The sequence below is a fragment of the Camelina sativa genome, chromosome 3 (genome assembly GCF_030686135.1).
Source record: "Camelina sativa cultivar CO46 ecotype springtype chromosome 3, ASM3068613v1".
NCBI lineage: Eukaryota > Viridiplantae > Streptophyta > Magnoliopsida > Brassicales > Brassicaceae > Camelina > Camelina sativa.
The window spans coordinates 14,010,572-14,033,547 of NC_141882.1; the positions used below are offsets into that span (position 1 = coordinate 14,010,572).

Sequence of the window (22,976 nt, forward strand, 5' to 3'; positions counted from 1 at the left end):
ATATTTAACCGCACAACAACCGGAAATTTTAGTTATTCCTCTATTTACTAAACATCCAATATTTAACAAATAGATATAACATAAAATAAAAATTATATCTCCGCGGTGTACCGGGGGTTAAAATCTAGTTTTTATTGAATTTTAGAACCAAGGTTGGTAGAGAGGTTGGTTCATTACTAGGCCTGGGCAAAATACCCGAACCCGAAAACCGACCCGAACCCAATCCGAAAAATCCGACCCGAACCCGTATCCGAAATTTTAAAATACCCGAATGGGTTTAGGATCTATTGAGATCGGGTACCCGAACCCGATCGGGTATTATCCGATATCCGAACGGGTAATTCCGGACATGTATAAATATATTGCAAAAATAGTCATTAGTGAGATTTGAACCCATGACCTAAAGCATTTAAAGGGTACATTCTAACCATTTTGCCACTTTAATAAATTTGATTAATTCTAAAACCTTTAGTATTTATATATTAATACGTACAACTTTTATCAAGCCACTAATTCATGATTATTAAATGAAATTAAGTTTGGTTTACTTAATTTCGGATTGAATTCGGGTACATGAACCCGATCCGAACCTGATGGGTGTTTACCCGATCTCGATCCGAACCCGATGGGTGTTTACCCGAACCCGACCCGAATACTAAAAATATCCAAATGGATCTAGAAGCCCTTTACCGAAATACCCTAAAATCCAAAAAAGCCGACCCGAACCCGAACGGGTACCCGAATGCCGAGGACTATTCATTACTTTGATGCTTTCCAATATTTTTAAATCCAATTTGATTTAGAAATTCATTTTAATAAACCAAAATTTAATTTGCTTTTTGAAATTGATTTTAAAATCAATATGGACTTACTTGATTTTAAAAGTTAGTGAAGAATAAGAGAAATCATATAAAATCATATTTTATTATGAAATTATCATCAAAATCAAAAAAAAAAAATAACCAGAAGTTTACGGTTTGGAAAGGCGAAGCTTAGCTTAATTAGTATGCGTTTCTAAGTTTTTTACTATGAGATACAGAACTATTTCATAACCCCTATATATAGCATAAAGATAGCATATTTTTTAGTATTTTTTTCCACTTAAGCTCTTATATAATATTAGATTAGGATACGTTCGATGTGCGGATTTATAACTTTTAAAATAAAATAAAATTTAACAAAGAATATAAAATAAATATTTTCAGTAAATAAAAATTAATTATAAAAATAAATTGATACACGAAGTTGTCCAATGTGATATTTGGTGTAAAAGGTGTGACTCTGCGGTTGAGACTATTAATCATGTTTTCTTTGAATGCCCTCGCTCGTGTGAAGTTTGGGATTTATCTCCGACTCTGGTGTCGTTAGAGGGTTTTCCATATGAGTGGGTGTACTCGAATTTGGATTTTGTTTTCTAGAGGCCTCTCAACAGGGTGATCCTAATAAACTTTTTCAATTACCATGGATTTTATGGGCAACCTGGAAGGCCATAATTAATAAAAAAGTTTTTCAAGGTTTAGAGATCGAGGCGAATGATATAATTGCTCAGGCTTTGGGCGATAAGTTAGCATGGGAAGAGGCACTCTCTTTTACGGCGGTCATGTCAGCTCCATCTTCGTCTTTGGATGTCCAGGTTTCTTCACCTGATTGTCAGATTGTTGGTTCTTAGAAAGCAACCAATGTGCATTCAAGATTGGGCTGGTGGTGTTGCGTTGTGAGGAGCGAACCTTGTTGTTAGGGGCAAAGTGTCTAAGACGGAGCCCCTCTCCCCTACATTCAAAGTTAGAAGCATTGTTATGGGTCATGGAGCGGATACGTGCTGCAGGGATCGCTTGTCAATATTTCGAGACTGATTGTGCTAAGTTACTCACTAGTGTGCAGTCCCTAAAGATTGGCCGTCCTTCTCCAACCTGCTCGATGAGTTTAACTCGCTGGAGTCCTTCCCACTATTTTATTTATCTTGGATCCCGCGTGCGTCAAATACGAAGGCAGATTGTCTTGCCCGTGCTTCGCGTTCTCTTATCTCTGAAGTTCCTTCTATAAACTTTTTCCCTCCAGCTTGGACAACTAATGGAGGAATTTCATTTTAATTCATTTTAAAAAAAAGTAAATAGATACAATTTTAGTTAAAGAAAATAGTTGTAGATGAGTTCATGAAATTAAATTTTACAAAGAATATATATATATATTTTTTCATAAGTAAAAACAATGTATAAAAGTAAAGAGATAAACTTTTGGTTATAGAAAATATACATTACCACTAAAAGTATATTTGTACACATAAATATATTTTACTGTTTAAATATACTCTTTAGCTTTTACTACTACCAACAAATTGTCTTTATGAGCACAATAAATAACCTATTATATATCTCTTCACTTTAACATTTTTATAGTTACAAAATGCATACACTAATATTACATACTCTTATATTATATATTATAATAGCAGTTTTTTGAATAAATTATTTGATTGGTGAAAAAAATATGAGACGATCTATTTTTGTTTTTTTTTACTTCAACCATCTTTTTTTATATAAAAGTGAGTATTTACATTTTTTTAGAAACAGTAATTAGTTTTATATTTTCACAATCATTTTTTTATCTTATAGAAAATGTAATCATTTTTCTTGTAAAATTAGCAACTTAAAATTAAAATAAATAAAATATATTATAATTTCTAATTTTATGATATATATATATATATATATATAATTTTCTTATAATGATCTTTTAAAAATTTTAAAGCTGTTTAAATTTTATAATTTTCTTATAATTGCCTTTTATTTTTAAAACTGTTAACAGTTTTGTTTTATATTTGGAAGTTTACAAAGGTTATTTTTTATTTAAAAGATTTTAAATAAAAATAGGTTTTCTTTTCTCTATTTTACTTTTATATAAAATATTTTTAGGGTAGGTTTTAAATTTTTACATTTTGATTTTTTTAAATTTTAATATCTAAATTTGGAATTGACATGTGTTAATATCTGAATGAAATAATTGACACGTGTTACGATTTTGTTAATGAGTAACTTTGACGTCAAGCTCTCTAATAAGATAATTAGCTAAGATATTCGTAAGATGTTTAACCAAGGCAATAATCCATATCATCGATCCAATATGCTATCTTTATGTATGTACATATCTTCTAGTCCTAATCGTTATCACACAATAAATAATTCCAATATAAATGTTAAATATGTATATATTCATTATATTTTTTGAAAAAATCTGACAATGGCGATGTATATTTCGTCAGATTTGGTAGAGGAGATACATCCATAGTTGCTTTTCCCAAGCTTTAATCTCAATTGCATAAAATCAAGTAGTTCCAAAGCTTGATCTCAAATTGTATACGCCTTTGTGCGTATGTTCTACTACTTACTTGGTATAATTATTGCTGGATGACATAATATAAAAAAGCTCTACATTTATCGAAGCATTTCTATACAAATTTGTTATTCCATTATTTTAAATCCCCAATAATCTTATTATATCTCACTCGATGGGTGTTACTTCCAATTGAAGTTACCTGCAAGGATCACCCAGGGAATGCACTCATATGTCGTATATTTCACAATTACTAAGTACGTGCGAGAAGTTGGGCAAAACTACTGCATGCACCATCATAGTCGTGGTGTGAATTCGAAGCTAAAGCCAAAGACGACAAAACATTTGGATAGAAATTCGAATGAGAACAGAACATCGACTTTGTGTTGTGTCAAATAAACAAATATCCACATTATATAACCTTTGTATAAGTTCTCGATTTTTCTTATATTTCAAATATGTAAATATTTTGTTTTATCAAACATTCGTAACATAAGAGGAGCAATAATAATATCCGAGCTTTTAAACACGTTAATTAGACTAGGGGGTAAAAGAAAACAGAGTAATATGCACGTCGTTCAAATCTATTGGTTTATTTACTTCGACCCGTATAAGGTTTTGGTATAGTCATGAAGGATCCACGATTCGTCGCTAATGGGGTCTCCCTCGTGTACTCCGACAGCGGCGAGATGAGCGTAGTGATCGGAGGGACCATCTGGAAGGTGTAGGTAAGTGGAGTCACAATTTTCGTTGTAGTTTCATTGGAGCACAAGTAGAGGAGGAGACTTGTCATTGAGAAGTTACCACTGTTATAGAAGAATTCGAAATCAAACCGGACCCCGAGAGAAAAACTGTAAAAGTCGATATCATCGTCTCGCTCCGGATCACTCGCATGCTTTGTTGCCACGATCACCGTGATGTTCGAAGTGTAGCCACCGAGCTTATTCTTCAAATCCTGCAGCTCGTCCTGGAGAATCTCTTTGCCCACCTCATACCGGAAGATAACGATTTTATTTGGCTTTTTCCCGCTCTCTCTAATGTGAGCTTCGACAAGCTTTGAGCAACCCTCACCAAAGCGTTGAATCCTTTCTTCGCCTTGAGTTTGTGCTCTTACCATTGCCGCGTACGGCTTCGTTTTTGGCCAATCCACAGTACCGACCACAGCCGCAATGGAACGATCGGCCAAGTGGTTGACATAGCCTCCGATAAACATGACTTGACCATGCTCATCGAAGGTCACGCCCATGTCCTTGAGCATCTTGGTCTTCAACTCATTTCTGTGGTTCACGAAGGATGATGAGACAAAGGAACTGAGATCATCTTTTTCTCTACTCCTTGATTCACTGAGAAGAGAACACATCCTTTAATAAAGAAGTACTTATTAAAAAAAAACAAAAGAAACAGAGTAATTACAGAGTAAGTTATAAAGATTTTACCCTTCATCCCCTCCTTCCAGAGGGTCTTCACATATATTTATATGCTCTATTGGGAATCTAAAGCGTCTCCATTGTCACTTTCTAACCTCAATCAAGGCCAGTATGGGTGGTGAATTGCTAAGAGGCGGTGTGTACTCAAGAAATTAGGGAGAAATGGAACCTGCTCAGGAGGATTTATTCCTTCTTTATCCTTGACCTCTACTGTGAGGTCCTCTGCACTTTGTAGAGTCATCCCCATCACTCTGTAGAAGCAGGGTTTTTTCTCGTCTGCCAAGTAGAATTTGAGCCTCTTCCAAAGCACCCTAGACAGACGTTCCAACCCATCTTGTGCCCTGGACCTGATTACCTTGTTTTTTTTTGTCGTTCTACATGATCTCTAAGATTTTGGATCATGTACTTCCTGAGAGCAACACCATTTTTGAGCATTTTTAGTTTGATCTTTGTTTGTCGAGATTGAGTTTCTAAGATCGGTCGGTTTGTGAAACTTGTGCTCAAAGCATCCACATTTTATAGTGGATTCAACCATCTTCGTTAAGGAATATGGTTTCTATATGTGGGTTTGCGTTTGCGTATTGCATTTGCATTTTCTTTTGAAACTTTTTTAATAACTATGATTACAATTTAAGTTTAATTTCATAGTTTACTTCGTGTATATATCTGAAATTTACCCAAATTTTGTTTTTGTTTTCTCTACATTTGACTATATCCTCAATGGGCTTCCTGAGGATCAGCTTGACTATATCCTCAATGGGCTTCCTGAGGATTATAAGTAAGTCATTAATCATGTTGCATGTCGTGACACACCACCGTCGCTGCTTGTTCTTCATGAGAAACTCATCAATCAAGAACTGATCGCTGCTTGTTCTTCATGAGAAACTCATCAATCAAGAACTGAAGATTCAGACGCTGCTTACTGCTTCGTTCTTCATGAAGATTCAGACTTCTAGGAGTCTTTGCCTTGAACTAACACTCTTATGATTGCTTTAGTACTTTTTATTTTTGAATGAAGCTTGGAACGAACATGAGCAGAATCAACACGCCCCAGAAGACCCTCACCAACGAGAACAAGAAATTGATCCTGCGTTGTCTCTAGCTTTGAAAGGACTTAACCAGATTTTACTTCTTGCCTTGGGACTTGGTATACATTGGAAAAGACTCCTCCCTTAAGCAATACAAGACATGCAACTCCTCGTAAAGTATGATTCCCCTCTCTTTTCCCTTCAATACTCATAAAAAAAAACAGAAAAAGAGAAAAGAAAAGAAGAAGAAGAGAGGATATAGGTAATAAAGAAGTGAACTGAGGGTTGTCCGTAAACCCGTGCAACCTTCAGAATTCAGGGAAACCTGTCTCAGAGAAAAGAGCAAAGGATCGATAAAAAAAATACAATGATATCCTAGAAAATTAGGGAAAAATCGATCCTTTGGAAGTGAGAAAGGAGAGAGGAAATGGAGCATATGAAGGAAGTCTTGGGCATTAAAAGGTTGAAGGAGTCAATAAGTTCAGTGATCGATGTTCCCTTGGCAAGACCACACATTTTCACTAATCTGATTTAGAGAGACAACAATGGGGATGCTGAAGGTTCTTTAAGGTTGTGGAGTTCGGAGTAGGGAGAGTTGATCCTAATCATGGGCAAAGTACAACAAGTAGTTCTTAATTGATTTCATGAAGAGTGCAAAGTAGTGATTCTCAAGAATATGTGAGTTTCCACTTTCAAACTTTTTCTTTGTTCCTGAGTTTTTGTCTGTTCTTGCTTGAGGAAAAACAAAGATTCAAGTCCGGGGGAATTGATGTATCTATATTTTATAGGTTTTAACCATAGTTTTTAGGTTTGTTTTGAGTCTTTTTGAGTCAAAGTGTGCTTTTAGAGTCTTTTTAGTCTTTTATGAGTTTGTACATGTTCTAGGTTGCTTTTGAAGAAAACTGAGTGTTTTGGGGATGAAAACAAGCATCTGGATGCAATTTGGTGAAGACTGATCGGACTAGCAAGTAGATGGAGAAAACACAGAAAAGCATCTAGGATTAGCCGATCTACATTCGGGATCGACCGATCCCGTACCCAAAGCAACCTTTCCTTTTTTGTTTTAAACCAACTTTTAGGGTTTTATTTTACTATTTAAGCACGGGGCTCGATGTAACACCCTACCGTCGCAAAAGACGGAACATAATCCATTCGGTCTGGCCAAAAACGTTTTTTTCTTTAAATTTCACCAACGAACAGACTTCAAACTGCAACTGTTGAACTTACTAACCTGGGAAAAAGGGAAATAAGGGGGTGAGTAAACAAGTTTACTCAGTGTGGAGATCAAACTCTGCCCACTGGACATACAATAATCACGTTCCGAAAATAATCAACGATCATTACTTAGCATAGATTTAGAATGTATATTAATCAAACAAACAAGCAAACATCTTATTCTCATCAATAACTTTCACTTATTTTATGCACTCTGGTGGCAACTACCACATTCAAACATTTTTGTTTCCTTACATTACTTAAGAAGTTTTATTTTATTTATAGGTTTGGCCATTAACACTTTTTCTGGCTCCCAAACCCCCTTTCTTAGAAGACCACGACCAATAGCTCGATTCTTCCCTGCTCGTCACCGGTTTATGACCCGCAATGAATCCGTCGGTCCATTACAGTCCAACATCCTCAAGTATCTTTCCCTTTCTCATTCTCATTCTCATTTATGTTCATAATTATATTTATAATATAATATATAAGTTAATTCATAACATCAGATTATGTAGCTAATGTGCCTAACATATATCATGTTACTAACAGCCTATTTTACCATGCACACAAATCAACAAAAACACTTTCAATCAACAAACAATTCTTGAGTCTATACTCAGCAACTATCGAAGAGTACATAAGGAAAGAGATTACTGTTATCCGCAAATACCACCCTCACCTTAGTCATTGGATTTAATCCTTGGTGTAGAAAAAGTAACAACAGAAACTCTTCAGCAACAATCCTCGATCTGCAGCAGTTTAGATCACCATAATCAATTAAACCAAACCAAAATCCAAAGTCTTTACTTAATTTTGATATTTTCCACTTAAATTAATTAGACCATAATCTAATAATTTAATATACCACAATTCCACTTTCAGGCCACATGAATGTTTGGTTTCATAATCAAATCTCAAGTCAAACAAATATCACAAACACCACACTCCCATACGTGACCACCAAACCATAAGTCAACTCACGTCCACATGAATTAAGTTACGGTTCTTGTCTTATATAAGTTAAGATTCACTGGTTTAGACACGGTTCAATAATCAACAAAACACAACAACAACAACAACACGAGACAAGGTGCAGCCGATTACCTTTCTCGGCAATTACTCTCGACAGATCTGATCGGCGGCTTGACATCGACACGGCCAATCAAGCTTCAGCGGTTGGATCCTCATCGCTCAACAACGAAACGACAACAACAATCATAAGACAAGGTCAGTAACTTCTTGTGCAAGCTACATAAGAAAATAGGGTTTCCTTACCCTTAAAGATATCTCCGATGGACCATGACTGCTCCGGTGACAACGCCTTACATCTCCGGTGACCGACGGTGGCGGACTAACCAGCGGTGGTGACCGACGGCTGTGAAGGCTCACGTTCTTCTAAGCAACACTACTTCTCCACAAGACTCACGACAACAACAAGGCCTCTCGATAACTTTCTTCTTAGTACCAACATCACCAACAAGAAGATCACGACTTCAGATCTCCAAGGATCAAGATCAAGCTGCTAGTGTGTTTTTATGGTTAGGTCTGCGTTTCTCTTTGACGGCAAAATGGAGAAGGAGATACATATACAACACACGACATTCGTTTTGTCGTTTTAATCATTTTGCTCCATTTCGGCCTTTTAATGGACTGATCTTAGTAACAGAATAAACTGGCCCAACTATAAAAATCGGGATGTTACACTCGACCCCTACAAAAAACACTTTTTATTCTACGCCGCTTGGAGTACTTGTAAGCTGGGGAGAAGATCTCGAATCCTTTGTATCTCTTTGGAAAAGATTTTCGAACCTTTTTATTTCTCTTTGCAATTTAATTATAATTTCTTCATCTTTCATTAGCTGTTCTTTTATTTTTATGTCTGAGTAGTTTTATTGGGTTTCGGGTTTCAAAAGGGGGTTTATGATTCTTTAAACTTAGGTTTGTTAGATCTGGGGATTGATCTTATTGTTCTTCATCTATTGTTGTTCTTAATGCTTAAGCTAGACTGATCACCTAGATTAAGATCTTAGGTTCAATTCATCGTGGCACCGAAAGTATTGTTGAATTACTTGAAAGGAACATAGTTGAACAAGGTGGACCTTAGCCAACGGAAGTTGAAGTTGAGGCACCTTGTAAACGAATCAAACTTGAGCTTTAATGCTTGCTTGTTTGCCTAGATCCAAACGGAAGTTTAGCTTCTAGTTATTTCTTTGCATAGTTAGCTATCGCTGTGGTAGTAGGTTAGCTTTATAATTGTGATTTGAGTTTAAGAACAGTGTTTAAAGCTTCCCCAGTCTATCATCTAAATTTGTGGTTGTAACCCTTAAAACTGATTCCCTACGCCCAATATCCTTCCTTGATTTCAAAACCCTTAGTTATTTTCTGTTTAAATCGGTTACTTGAAATACAAAGTTTCTCTTGCTTTAGCTATACTTGGTCTATATAATTTCATAGTGTATCGTTTGGTCTCTGTGGATTCGACCCTGACGTGTTACGACGACACCACTAGATCTTAGTTGAGTGCACATTAGGTTTTATTTGACACTATATCAGTTCGGCTCTGATACCACTTGTAACACCCCGACCGCCACCTCTTAGTGGGCCCCATTTCCAATCCTAGTCATGGGCCCACCTTCTTTTATGGGCCTCACGTCTTCTTACTAGGCCCATAAGCCCATCCATATCCGACAATCGATTTGCTACATCTAGGAAGCTTCAAAGACTTGTTATCGTCCCTACAAATCACCACATGATATTTCCTCGTGTTTTGTCCTCACTCGCAGAGTTCCGACAATCACTTCCCGAAAGGTCACCCATCCTGAGACTACTCCAGCTCAAGCACGCTTAACTATGGAGTTCTCTCAGGACCCTTGACCTAAAAGATAAGTGCACTTTGGTTATATATGTGGCCAAATCAATTTTTTTAAACCTCTCCGCAAGTCTCTGAAACTGGGGTGTCACAATTCTTCAATGATTTTTTAAAATGATACATACTAATATATATATATTTTTAATGTCAAATAAATTTCATTGTTAAATATTCAGTTTAGTAATCACATTTAACTATCTATATCATCATAAAACCATAATTCACTTCTTCATGTATTAGAGTTAAAAATTTAATAACAAAATAATATGAGCATCATATGAGATAATATGTATATTGGTTAGTATTTTAAATTAAACCATAAAAAAATTCAGTTAACATCCACAACATTTTTGGAAATCCAAAAATATCCTAAATTTTATTCTTCTATGTCATAATTTCATAAGTAATACTTTTGTCATTTTTCATCAATTAACCAAAAAATTCATTTCTACAAACTCATTTTTTTCTATTTTTTTTCTTCAGGTTTCTCATATTACTACATGCATTAAAGTTTTAAAATAAAACATGTAAAACTATACTAATACACATCATGTATTGATTTTTTTTTTAAGTTCACTATTCTTTCAAGATTTTGTGTACTTATTTACAATAAAATTTTATATCCGACTAAAATTATGTTAAATAACTTATGTTATTTTTTAAACTTTTTATTCATTATTTATTGATTAATATACATGCTTGATGAATTAAGTTTTTGCTTACACATGTCAAATTTTATTGAGAACGCACATGTAATATAATTAGATGGAAAATATATTGATTTTGTTAATTTTCCTTTTTGATTTAGAAAAATAAATTTTTAAAAATATAAACATGTAAAATTCTGTAAATATATTTAATTAGCTATTTATTAAATTTTTTTTGACACATATCAACATCTAATCAATATATTTAACACGTGTCACGATCTTGTAATGAGTAATTTTAATATCAAGCTTTATATAATAAGATTTGTTTTTAAAAAAAATTTAACTTTGATTTATTTTTAAAATAAATAATGTATATAATATTTTGATTGGTTGAAAAGGAAGAAGTGAACAAAAATGTTCACCATAGGGGTGAACCTAAGTATTTTTCTTATAGAATAGAATAATTTATTGAATTTTTTTTATATGAGATGACACATACATATATATAGTGATAACATTAACATAATGCTAAGACCAATATAATGTAAATTTCCTAAACACATAGGGTAATATAATAAAATAATATATATTGAGATCTTGGTCTTCAAGTTTTTCGGTTGAAATGGATTTTGATAGTCTACAATATTTGGTCCGCAAGATATTATCTTGCTTTCCTAATAGTAGACAACTAGGTACTAACCCGTGCTGTAGCACGTGACAAAATATTTTTATATAATTATAAATTCATAAAGTGATTAAGAATTATATTAACCCAAGCGCTATAGCATATGTACGTTATTTTTCATGTCAATTAAAAAAAATTAAGCTTAGACGTATTTACTTTGGAATGGGGAATACGTTCCATATCGTCACATCCCCTTACATCCCAACTCATCCCCTTTTGTCTCGTCATATCCCGTTTCATCTCGTCTCGTCTCATCTTGTCTTGACTCGTTTCATCCCGTATCCATCATAATTTATTTTGTCTTATGTTCGTTCTCGTTTAAATAACTATCTGTTAAACAATGTTTATTGAAAGAGATTGGGTAAAAAATTTAGATGGGATACCAAAGTTCTATGTTGATTTTTTCAAAACTCTATAATTGTTTTCAAAAATACCAAAATTTTCAAAGTGGTCATTCGAAAGTGGTTAATTACCTGTCACAAAATCAATCCTTATCCAAATTAGTGAAAGCTTGAAATTTGAATCTATCCACCTATATTTTTTATTTCTTACTTTTCTCTAAAATTTATGTCCCTTTTTTTCAAAAAATATCGTTCATTATATTGTTTTTCATTATTTAAATTACCTATTTCAGTTTATAGAAATTTATTTCTTGTCTTAATACCATAAATAGACTGGACTTTTTGTCAAAATTTAATTATTGTTTTTTAAAGTATATGTACTTAATTAGTAAATTAAATTACTTCAAAACACTGGTAAAACATATATTCAATCAAATAAACTCTTTTAGGTCGTAAAATTTTTATTGTATAATATTAGTATTTTCCATAAAACTTAGTTAGCCAATCTTTTAAGATGTTGTCAATATTTTGGTGTATATGTATCATACCACCACCCCTACCAAAAATAAACATGATCATCATCTTCAACACATGGAAAATATACCAATTTTTGCAATCCATCAATACTAATCAAGCACATCCCGTGTTTGTTGAAAATGTTAAAGTCATTTTGTTACTGGGTCTTAAATCTCGTCCAGTCTCATCCCAATCAATCATCCCATTAGAAATTTTATATCCTATAACCATTCTCTTTTAAATAATTACCTATATAATATTGTTATTAATAAATTTTGGCTAAAAATTTTAGAAAAATACATTTATTCTCCATTTGAATGTTTAATTTATATAGTTAGTATAAATTATAATTTTTAAAAACTCTCAAAATATTTTCAAAAATACCCAAAATTGTCAAAGTTCAGATCTCAAATTAGTTCTTTACACGTCACATACTACAGTTTTTTTTTAAAATCGTTTATGTCCACTGTTTTCTATTCTACGAACTACCCATTTCTGTCTCACATCCACTATTTCACATCGTAATACCATAAATAGACTTGAATGTTAATCATAATTTAATTTACATGCTATGATATGAAATTTTGTGCATAAAAATTAATATATTTCTGATGATATTAAGAGTATATTTATATATAATAAATTATCTTATGACTAAAGATTTTCATTCCATCTTTTAATTCAATTTCACTTAAAATTATTTAATGTTTTTTGGATCTGTGGTTAATAAATAAAGTTATCTAAAATAAAATTCAAATGATAGATGCTCACCAAACAAATAACTATTAAAATGAAAGTGTGATACAATTTCTTTTTTTTTGGCCACTCTTTTAGGGTGCTGTCAATATTTTGGTGTATAAGTAGAATACCACAACCCGTACCCAAAAATAAACATGAACATCTTCTTCAGCACCTGGAAAATATACAATTTTTGCAATTCATCCATATTAATCAAGCATAGCCTGTGTTTGTTGAAAATGTTAAAGTAATTTTGTTATGAATGTTAAATCTCGTTAAGTCTCATCCCATCCTATCCCGTCCCAATCCACCCGTTAGAAATTTTATGTCCCATAACCATTGTATTTTAAATAATTGCCCATATAAAATTTAGTTAATAAATTTTGGCTAAGAAATTTAGACAAAATACATTTATTCTCCATTTGATTTTTTAATTTATATAGTTAGTATAAATTAAAATTTTTAAGTAATTTACATGTCACATACTAAAGTTTTTTTTAAATCGTTTATGTAACATCCGCGAACCAAATTGGGGATTTGGGGAGTGGGTGTCGATAGACACCAAGAGGAGTGTCGATCGACACCAATGAATTCTTGTTCGACTGGTTTGTTTTAATTGTCGATTCTGGTTTGGTTTGATTTAATTGGGTTATCTAGACCATGTATATAAGGAAAAACTCGACCTAGGTCGTGAAAAGAGATTGTCTTGGTCGTTCTAAGAGAAAAGAGAGAAGAAAGGTGTTCTTGAGAGTTTGGAGGCTTTTGGGAGATCATTGGCTTTTGGTGAGATCTGTTGCTGTGGAGTGGAGATCTTGTGCTAGGAACGAAGGAGAAGGCTTCTAAGGGTTGGGTTCGTCGTTGTTGGGTCAGATATTTCCTGCAAAAGAGGTGAGTGCATGACCATGGGTTATCTAAGCCTGAGAATCCTTTGTTTGCTTGATTTGTTGTTTTTTGTGGTGTTGTTCTTGTTTGTGGTGGTTGTGTTATGGTTCTTATAGGTTCCTGAAGCTTTTGGGTGAGTTTGGAACGGACTGGAGATGATTGGAAACGGAGATTCGACGATTGGCTTCGAGCAGAACGTGTATGCGGGGTCGGTGTCGGTCGACACCAACTTGTTTGATTCGTGATTTCCTGGTTTGTTGTTTGTTAAACATTGGGATCTCAGTTGCTTGTGTGTATAACCTAGTAGATGGGAGGATTGCCTCACTAAGTATTTGTGATAATACTTACGCATCTCAATTGTTGTTTGTGGTGTGAAGGTATGTGATATGGAATCATGGCAATGAGGAGGAGGATGATCTAGGGTCTCGTTTGTGTGTTGTTGGTTATTTTGTTTATATTGGAACCTTGGATAGAGTTATGCTAGGTTGTTGGATAGGATGGTTAGGAGTGATATTGTATTGATGATATATTGTTTAGGTATTATTAGTATGTTTCCGCTGTGCATAATGTTTGTTGTTGGTTTAATGATGAGTTGTGGTTTGGTTGGTTTAGTTAAGTAGTATGAGATGCTTAATTATATCTAGTATTTATTATTAAAAAAAACGGGTTGTTTTAGTTTAAGTGCAATGTTTTCTATTATACAAATTACCCATTTATGTCTCACATCCACTATTTCTCATCCTAATACCATAAATAGACTGGAATTTTAATCATAATTTAATTTACATGTTCTGATATGAAATTATGTGCATAAACATGAATATATTTCCAATGATATTAAGAGTTTATTTATCTATAAAAAATTAATCTTATGATTAAAGATTTTCATTCCGTCTTTTGATTCGATTTCAGTTGAAATTATTTAGTGTTTTTTGGATCTTTGGTTAGTAGTTAAAGTTATCTAAAAATAAATTCAAATGATAGATGTTCTCCAAACAAATCCCTACTATTAGAATGAAAGTGTGATCCAATTTTTTTATTTATTTTTTTTTTCTGTCAAAAACAAAATTAATATAATGAACTATGACTGCTTGTAATAGAAAATTTATTTGCTTATAATTTTTTCAATGAAGTTCATCGAAGTTAGAGATAAAAAGCTGGTATTTGTTTAACTCATGCTTTAGATGGAAAAAAATACCTTAAAATCCATTCCAACTAAATAAGAGAGGATTGTATTAATCAAATACATAATTGGATGGATAAACCCATTTCTGTTTTTATCAATGACATCAAAAGCTTGCTTCACTTCCTCCAAGCTTGGCTAGCACTACGGAAATGTATTTTTTTGAAGTCCCTCGCTTCCTGGCTCGGCAAAAAGTCATAAGCTGTTCATCACCTACATATTCTCTTAAAAGACCATCATCATCAACATTGTGATAATCTTCGGAAATGATAAACTAAAAGAATAATCTACATTCTTTTTTTGTGATGTGTCTTACTTAGAAATCGGCAAGCACCATGTGGAAAGTGTCTCTTTTTCGAGGTCTGAAGCACCCTCACTTAACATCATTGAGGAATGACACTGTTTGAGCCATTGGTAGAAAAAGACACTGAGAGAGTTTACATAGAAATGAGGTAATTGCTTGGTGAGTTAGAATGTTAAGTGAAACTTGATATTTGTAGAGAAACTTAGATGATGTCTATGGTTATGACTTAATCGATTTTAATAATCTTGGGGACCAAGTCGAGTAGCTAAGATACGGAAACAGAAAAGGATACTTAATTGAAATCTAAATGTATTTGTAGGGGAGATTAGGATATTGAGAAGTAACGATATAGGTACGATTTTAAATAATTTAGTTTATCCAATATGTCCAGTGTTGTTAAATAATAAAAAGTGTACGTGCTCAACAAAACAATTGAACAAAAATCCCTAATGTATAGAAAAATGTATACCCCTCACTTTCTCCCGCAGGTTCAGTCTCGACCAATTATCATACATTGTCATTTGTGTTGAAAATTGAGTACAAAAGCAAGAAAGCAAAGAACATAATAAATTCAATATTTGTTGCATGTGCCAACAGAAACAGGTTACAGCTTAGACTGGTATTGTATGTCGAAGATGTAATGATGGATAGATAGATAGATTCATACCAGCTTGGTTTGGGAAGAGTGCTCAACTTGCCTTCACCAGGAGTGGTGATGAAATCTCTTTACTCCTAGATTTGTCTTCATGATCAGTCCAAGCTCCTCTGTTTAACTTCATCGAACATTCACATGCGATGACATATCTTGTAACGTTTAAAAGGATGAACTAACCCAATCACCCATGGGAAAATTCTGCAAATATATGTGTTACTATAGTTAAATTCTCAATACCATATCGATACTCGATATTACTTTAATAAACGACCAACACCAATCATGAAATCATATAAACTAAAACCATTGTACTAATGTAAACAATGAAAACAATAAACATTTTCAATAGTGGAGTTGAGAATTCAACTTATGGAAGGAGTGGACAAAAGCAAAGCATTGTTTTTCCTGATTTTAAAATGCACAAGTACAAAGTAAATCCTCTAAAATCAATTATCACTCATATTCTAGGAAACAGAACATGCAACTTACACAATAAAAAATTCTGCATATTATTTAAATAAAAAACATGCAATCTATAATTTAGCTAAACCAAGCATATACTGATATGTGTAGTATCATGGGGCCATGGTTAACCGCCGAGAACGCAAACACGACCGCATAAGGGTCGAGCATGGAGCTACAACATGGGAGAACTACATCTTCAATCACCATATAGTACAAATCACATCAAAAGATTCATTGATAATAAGCAAGTCTATCACCAAAATTAGCTTAGACCAATGTACATCATGCAACTATAAATTACCAAACATGAACTCAATGCAATAGAAAGCAAAGTATAGCTATTGTTCATACCTCCCAGTTTTAGTCTGCAAATTTTAGGTGCAATTGTCATATCCCTGAGAAAGAACCTTCTGCAATTGAATCCTAACAAAAAACAAACAAACACTGCAAAATACTCAATTCCAAATACAAATCAGGAATTTTTAAGCATTACACATATGGAACCTTAAGAATTTCCCAATGAAGTCATCGGTGGAGAGTGTATTGCTAGCAACCTTAAGATCTTTAAGCCCTTCAAGCAAAGTAAACATAAACTTCTCTTGGAAAACATCGTTCTTTCCACCATCTGAGAACAAACCCATCGAACATATTCATATTGATTAGTAAAACTTCGAGCCCTTTGAGAATTGAAAAATCTTAAAAACTTTTTCCAAAAAAACCGCAATTTTAATGGATATGAAACAAATCATATGAATAGAAGAAGAGCTAATAATAATGACCTATGCAAGTTCTGGTAAGGTATCTTGCGCCGTTATACTCAAAACGACATACGGATCTTGCCTTGAAAACCATTCGGTGTCTTTCAATTTTTGGCACCCAACAACTGAAAAATATCAAAAGAATCTGAGAAATATTTTTTTGACAAAAGAAAACTTAACACCTTTATGCGATCAAAGCAGAAAAGGAACATTCAAAGGTTTTACAAATTAGGTTGAAGAATATTTGGGACTCTAATAAAGAACATAAAAATAAGGTACAAACCAGTGACCTCGAGAACATCACACTGCTTGTATACCCGCCATCATCGACATGTATTGAACAGAATAATGGAGAGATTAGGGTTTGGAAGGAAACAAAGAGATTGAGAAGAGAGAAAAAAAAAGACACCGAATAAAGCTGAATCCACTGAAAATTCATGTTTAATTCTGCTGATTCAGGGGGTGTACTGAAATAATGATTTTGGAAGATTTGATGGGATTTAGAAAATTTGGAATTTTGATAGATTTTAGGGGAGTTGATATGATTTATGGTAAAATTCTTTCAAATCCCACCTAAAACCATAAGATTTGTATTTATGTATTTTTAACTAAACAAATCCTCTAAAATCCTCCAAAATCTTCCAGAATACTTAAAACTTATTAAAATACAAATCTACAAACTGTTTTGAATAACAATAGATTTCAAAGTAGATTTTTAAATCATCAATTGAATAACAGTGGATTTCATGAGACTTTTAAAAATCCATGATTGAATAACATAGGATTTGTAACTTTTACACAAATCACTTAAAATGTTAAGTTGAATACACCCCTTAGTGTTGTTGTGTAAAAAAACTCCTATAAAATTAAAAAAAAAACTCTCTAAAAAAATGGAGACGGCGACAGAGAGCATAGGGAGAGAGAGAAACACTTTTTAGGTTTTTAAATTAACGGATATGATGGAAGTGGATCAACGGTCATGATTAAAGAAGAGGATCCGAATCAATATAACTGGGTCATGTAAACCCGCGTCTTTATCCGTTTTTGAACGGTGGAAAATTTCATTTTTACCCTTTTTAAATAAATTAATTTGGTCATAACTCTAATGACATACCCTTATAATTTTTTAGAAAACAAAGGTTTATTAGTTAAACGACTTTACAAATAATAGTAGGGATAATAATCTAACTTAGACAACTTATATATGATTCGTACTACATGTTGTGAATTCTTACGCTTGGACGTGGGTTGTATAATCAATGCCTTATATATTGTATCTATCTGCAATCAGAAAACATTCAACAATATAAAACATGTGCTATCCCTGTCTTTTACTTGATTTTTCCATTTTAATTTAATTACTAATTAAGAAAGCTTCAAAGATTAGATAAATATTATCAACAATTAATTATAACAACACTAATGCTATATATATATATAATTAAAAGATATATACATATATATCTAAATGGATAAAATGCATTATCTTCAATTGAATGTATTTAATTTATAATCTCAAAACTTTTTCAAAAACAAGAAAAGACAGCAAAAGAAGCTATATCTTTTTAAATAAATTGATACATCCATCTTTATTTTCACCAAAATTCGACACGTTGAAATATTGTAATATATTTTGTTCTCTCTCACCAAGTAAAAAGGCTATGTATTGTATTGTATATATATAATCCTAAGATATTTAGGGTATCATCATTACAAAGAGATATAAATAGAGAGAGAGAGAGAGAGAGAGAGAGAGAGAGAGGAAGAGAAATATTAAAACATTGATCAAACTAGTATGGAACTACCTCACGATTTATTGGAGGAGATTATTTCAAGACTCTCGGTTAAATCTCTTCTTAGATTTAAATCTGTGTCCAGAAGATGGATGTGGACTATTGAATCTCAACATTTCAAGAAGAGTCATATGACCCATCATCAATCACTAGACCCAAACCTTCTCCTCGTTGATTATGGTCATATTCAAGCCATTAAAGTATGTTTAATGAGGATGTTGGTGTTGGGTTCATCGTTTTCGACTGAGCTCCCTTGTCCTTACCCTCCACCAAGGAGGATTGATTTTCCAGCGATCGAGTTTAATAATGTCCCGTGTCGTGTGACCAATAGTTGTGACGGTATGATATGCTGTTACGACAGGTACGGAAAAATATTTGTTGTCAATCCAAGTACTAGATGGTACCGGCAAGTTCATGGGGCGGGATATCAAGAACTCTACTTCTTAATGAGAGAACGAGGAGAAACGCCTTTTTCACGGTATAGCTATGACGGGCTCGGATTCGGAAAAGACATATACACAGGAGAGTACAAGTTAGTTTGGTTATATAACAATTTCACAATAGACGAAGATAGTGTCACTACCTGTGAAGTTTTTGAGTTTGACACCAATACGTGGAGGTATGTGAAGTCTTCTCCTTATGTGATTCGTGATGTATATCAAGATCCGGTATACGTTGATGGATCACTTCATTGGTTGATAAATGAGGATTCTCCGAAAACAAGAGTAGTGTCTTTTGATTTTCACAAAGAAACTTTTCAGGCAACCTCAATACTCCCAACTGTCTTGAGAGATTGTAGACTGGTAAAAATATGCGATCTGAATAACCGTTTATGTCTATCAGAAAAAGCATGGCCAAAACAAAACATATGGGTATTAAATAATGAAGACAAATTATGGGAAAAAATGTATTCTTTGGATCTACCTTATTTTCCTACAGAGAATTTGCTAGAGTATCAAATATACGAGACAGTAACCATTCCACTAGCAATTTTGAAGAAGAAGAACAAGCTGGTGCTTAATTATGCGACCGATCGTAGCCCCAGTCCGAGTCTTTGGATATATGATCATGACTTGAGAACATATGGTAAATGTTTCGAAAATGGAAACTATGCAGATGTGGTTCCTTATCACCCGAGCTTAATCTCTATTCCATTATAATAACTAGGTATTGAGCCCCCATAATATCGCGGTGAACTCATTTTAATAAAATATTAGAATATGACTGTCTTAGAGCACGGGTTCAAATTCCTTCCTTTAAAACATCGTATATACGATAATTTTATTTGTTTTAAAAAGTTTTTTTTATGGAATACTATGAAATAAAATCATTTAGTGAATATACTTAAGAAAATAACATCTATTCTGTAAGATATATATATTCTAGGGAAAAAAGCCTAAAAATACCCCATTTATTTTTTATTTGGAAATTTAATACATTGTCTTTTTAAATTGGAAGAAAAATACCTCATCTAATTTTCATTGGTTTAAAAATACTTAGTCTTTAAATTTTTGGTAGATTCAAACCCGTGAATTACCGTCGTTAACGGACGTTACAGATCATTTAACGGTCGTTAAAGTCTAACCACACTAACTTTTATAGATATATACAACACGGTAAGGCTAATTAGATGATTTATTGTCCTAGTGTAGTGATTACGAGTGAGTTGGGTACATCTCGACACCAGTGTTCGGGTTCGGGTTCGAGAGACATCAAACCGCAGAGGTTTTTTTTTTCTTCTAATTTCTTTTTTCTCTTTCTCCTTCAGAAGAATCTGTTGGATCTGTGAAAGAAATTGTTTGGACTTTGTGGAATAGTCTTCTTCTTCTTTGTCTATCAATACTGGCCAACAACAACTCTGTGATCTCTTTTGAGAAATTCCGTAATCAGATCTGACGAATCCGAACAGATTTTCAATTTTTGTATCTGGAATCGAAGTATCAGACGAACTCTCCCCAATCATCATCCTTACCGTGGTTTGTAGTGAATACATCGGCGGTTGGCTAAGGGAGAAGAAGAAATTGATGTCGTTAGATCGGGAAAACCATTTTAATAGATGGATTTGAAAACTTCAGTTTAGTTGGCCACAATCAATGTCGTTAGGGTTGCGATTAGTAAAGAAGATGACTTAATAATTACTATTTTACCATTCTGTTAAAAACTATTTTTTAAAAATCAAAAGGTGTATGAGAGTGGCTTCAAACATGGGTTTTAAAGTAGAGTTATTTGGCATAATGATACATTTTTCAAACATAATTAGAAATATGATACATTCACTATTTATAATTAGAAAAAACCACATTGATCACTGTTGGTCTATTTTCTCAGTCATTTTTGCCATTCAACAATCTTTTTAATTACACTTTATGCCATTGTACATCTCATTTTCTCCTTATTTCTTGATTTCTTTAATAATTGTTAATATAATTTTCTTTTAGAAAACTTCTTAGATACAAAAAATTCTATATTTTTTTCTTTACAATTTGAAATGAATTTTGTTTAATAATTTTTAAATATATTATATACATATTTTGTATCCGTACACATTTTTAAGTGAACAGATGTCTATACACTTTATTAAGTGTACAAATGTATGTATACATAATTAAGTGTACATATGTCGGTACACATTATTAAGTATACAAATATAATTTTTACCAACCATTGCAGTACAAACATCTGAAACCCTAAGTATTAAACAAATTACATTTGTACACTTGATAATGTGTACCGACATCTGTACACTTAATTATGTGTACAGACATTTGTACACTTAATAAAGTGTATAGACATTTGTACACTTTAAAATGTGTACGGATACAAAATATGTATATAATATATTTAAAAATTATTAAACAAAATTCATATCAAATTGTAAAGAAAAAATATAGAATTTTTTGTATCTAAAAAGTTTTCTAAAAGAAAATTATATTAACAATTTTTTAAAAAATCAAGAAATAACGAGAAAATGAGATGTACAATGGCATAAAGTGTAATTAAACCCATTGACCAGGATATTTTGGTAATGTCCCCCATCACCTATGTCCCACTCTCATTTCTATTTCTACTCATCTCTATCTCACACCACCCTGTTTTTTCAATTGTAAATAGTAAGTGTATCAAACTCATAATTAAGTTTCATAAATGTACTAAAACCCCAACAAACCCATTTAAAGTAATACCAAAACCAATTATACCACTAGAACATACCAATATATTCGAAAAAAGTGTATCCCAAATATATATATCTATATATATACACACGTGGTTAGACTTTAACGCCCGTTGAATGATCTGTGACGTCCGTTGACGACGGTTAAGTCACATGTTGGAATCTATCAAAAATTGAAAGATTAAGTATTTTTAAACCAATGAAAATTAGTTGAGGTATTTTTCTTCCAATTTAAAAAGGCAATGTATTAAAGTTCCAAATAAAAAAATAAATGGGGTATTTTTAGGCTTTTTTCCCTATATTCTAGTATATCCAGATTTTGACCTGCGATATAACGCGGATTAAGCTGTGTGATAAAAAAAATTAGTTATTGTTTGTTACTTTTGTTTGATTTGTTTAGTGTTTAAAGTTATATATTGTGCTGAAAATATATATATATATATTGTATCTTGATTGTTATTTCTATGACTTAAACTATAGGACAAAATATGTAACATATGTTTGTCAAAATCATCATGACCGAGAAAGCATACCAAACAACATTAATCCAAACTTAAATTTAATCTGAGAAATCATATTTTGAAATTTGAACCCGTGCTCTAGGCTCTAGCAAGAAATCATATTTCTTAAACTTTTATCATATTATAGTGACATATTATTGACTCATGCTATAACAAATCAAATTAGAGTGTTTATAATTTTTTAACTTTTTGATCTATCATATATTTATGATATTTTTAAAGGGGCAATTGCATTTTGTATACATTTATTTGGTGTTGAATGCAAAGATAGACCCCATATTTGATATTTGAGAAACATAACCACTAAGGGTACTGAAATTACAGTTGACTCCCTTACGACCAAACAAAAAACAGAAGCCAAAATGACAGATATAACCCGAGGAAGTCTGCACCAGATTTCTTAAGGTGGATTACAAATTTACGTCAACAAGAAGACATAAA

General features: G+C 32.7%; 1 protein-coding gene and 1 long non-coding RNA gene across 5 annotated transcripts; one reads left to right on the forward strand and one right to left on the reverse strand.

Annotated features, from left to right (window-relative positions):
• Positions 1-15,603: 15,603 nt before the first annotated feature.
• LOC104777191 (uncharacterized) lies at positions 15,604-17,492 on the reverse strand. Of its 4 annotated transcripts, none has more exons than XR_002036893.2 (5): positions 17,333-17,492; positions 17,071-17,174; positions 16,846-16,916; positions 16,643-16,714; positions 15,604-16,024 (listed from the first exon to the last, which is right to left on the reverse strand). It is a non-coding gene; the product is annotated as an uncharacterized LOC104777191 (long non-coding RNA). The 4 variants fall into 4 exon arrangements; XR_015586989.1 differs by having other exon boundaries at positions 17,340-17,478; XR_015586988.1 differs by having other exon boundaries at positions 16,643-16,735; positions 17,340-17,478.
• Positions 17,493-18,761: 1,269 nt separating this feature from the next.
• On the forward strand, positions 18,762-20,293 carry LOC147946903 (F-box/LRR-repeat/kelch-repeat protein At1g09650-like). The gene has a single exon (XM_087495713.1). It carries the CDS (start codon positions 18,845-18,847, stop codon positions 20,000-20,002), a length of 1,158 nt encoding a protein of 385 aa, XP_087351839.1. The 5' UTR covers positions 18,762-18,844; the 3' UTR covers positions 20,003-20,293.
• Positions 20,294-22,976: the final 2,683 nt, after the last annotated feature.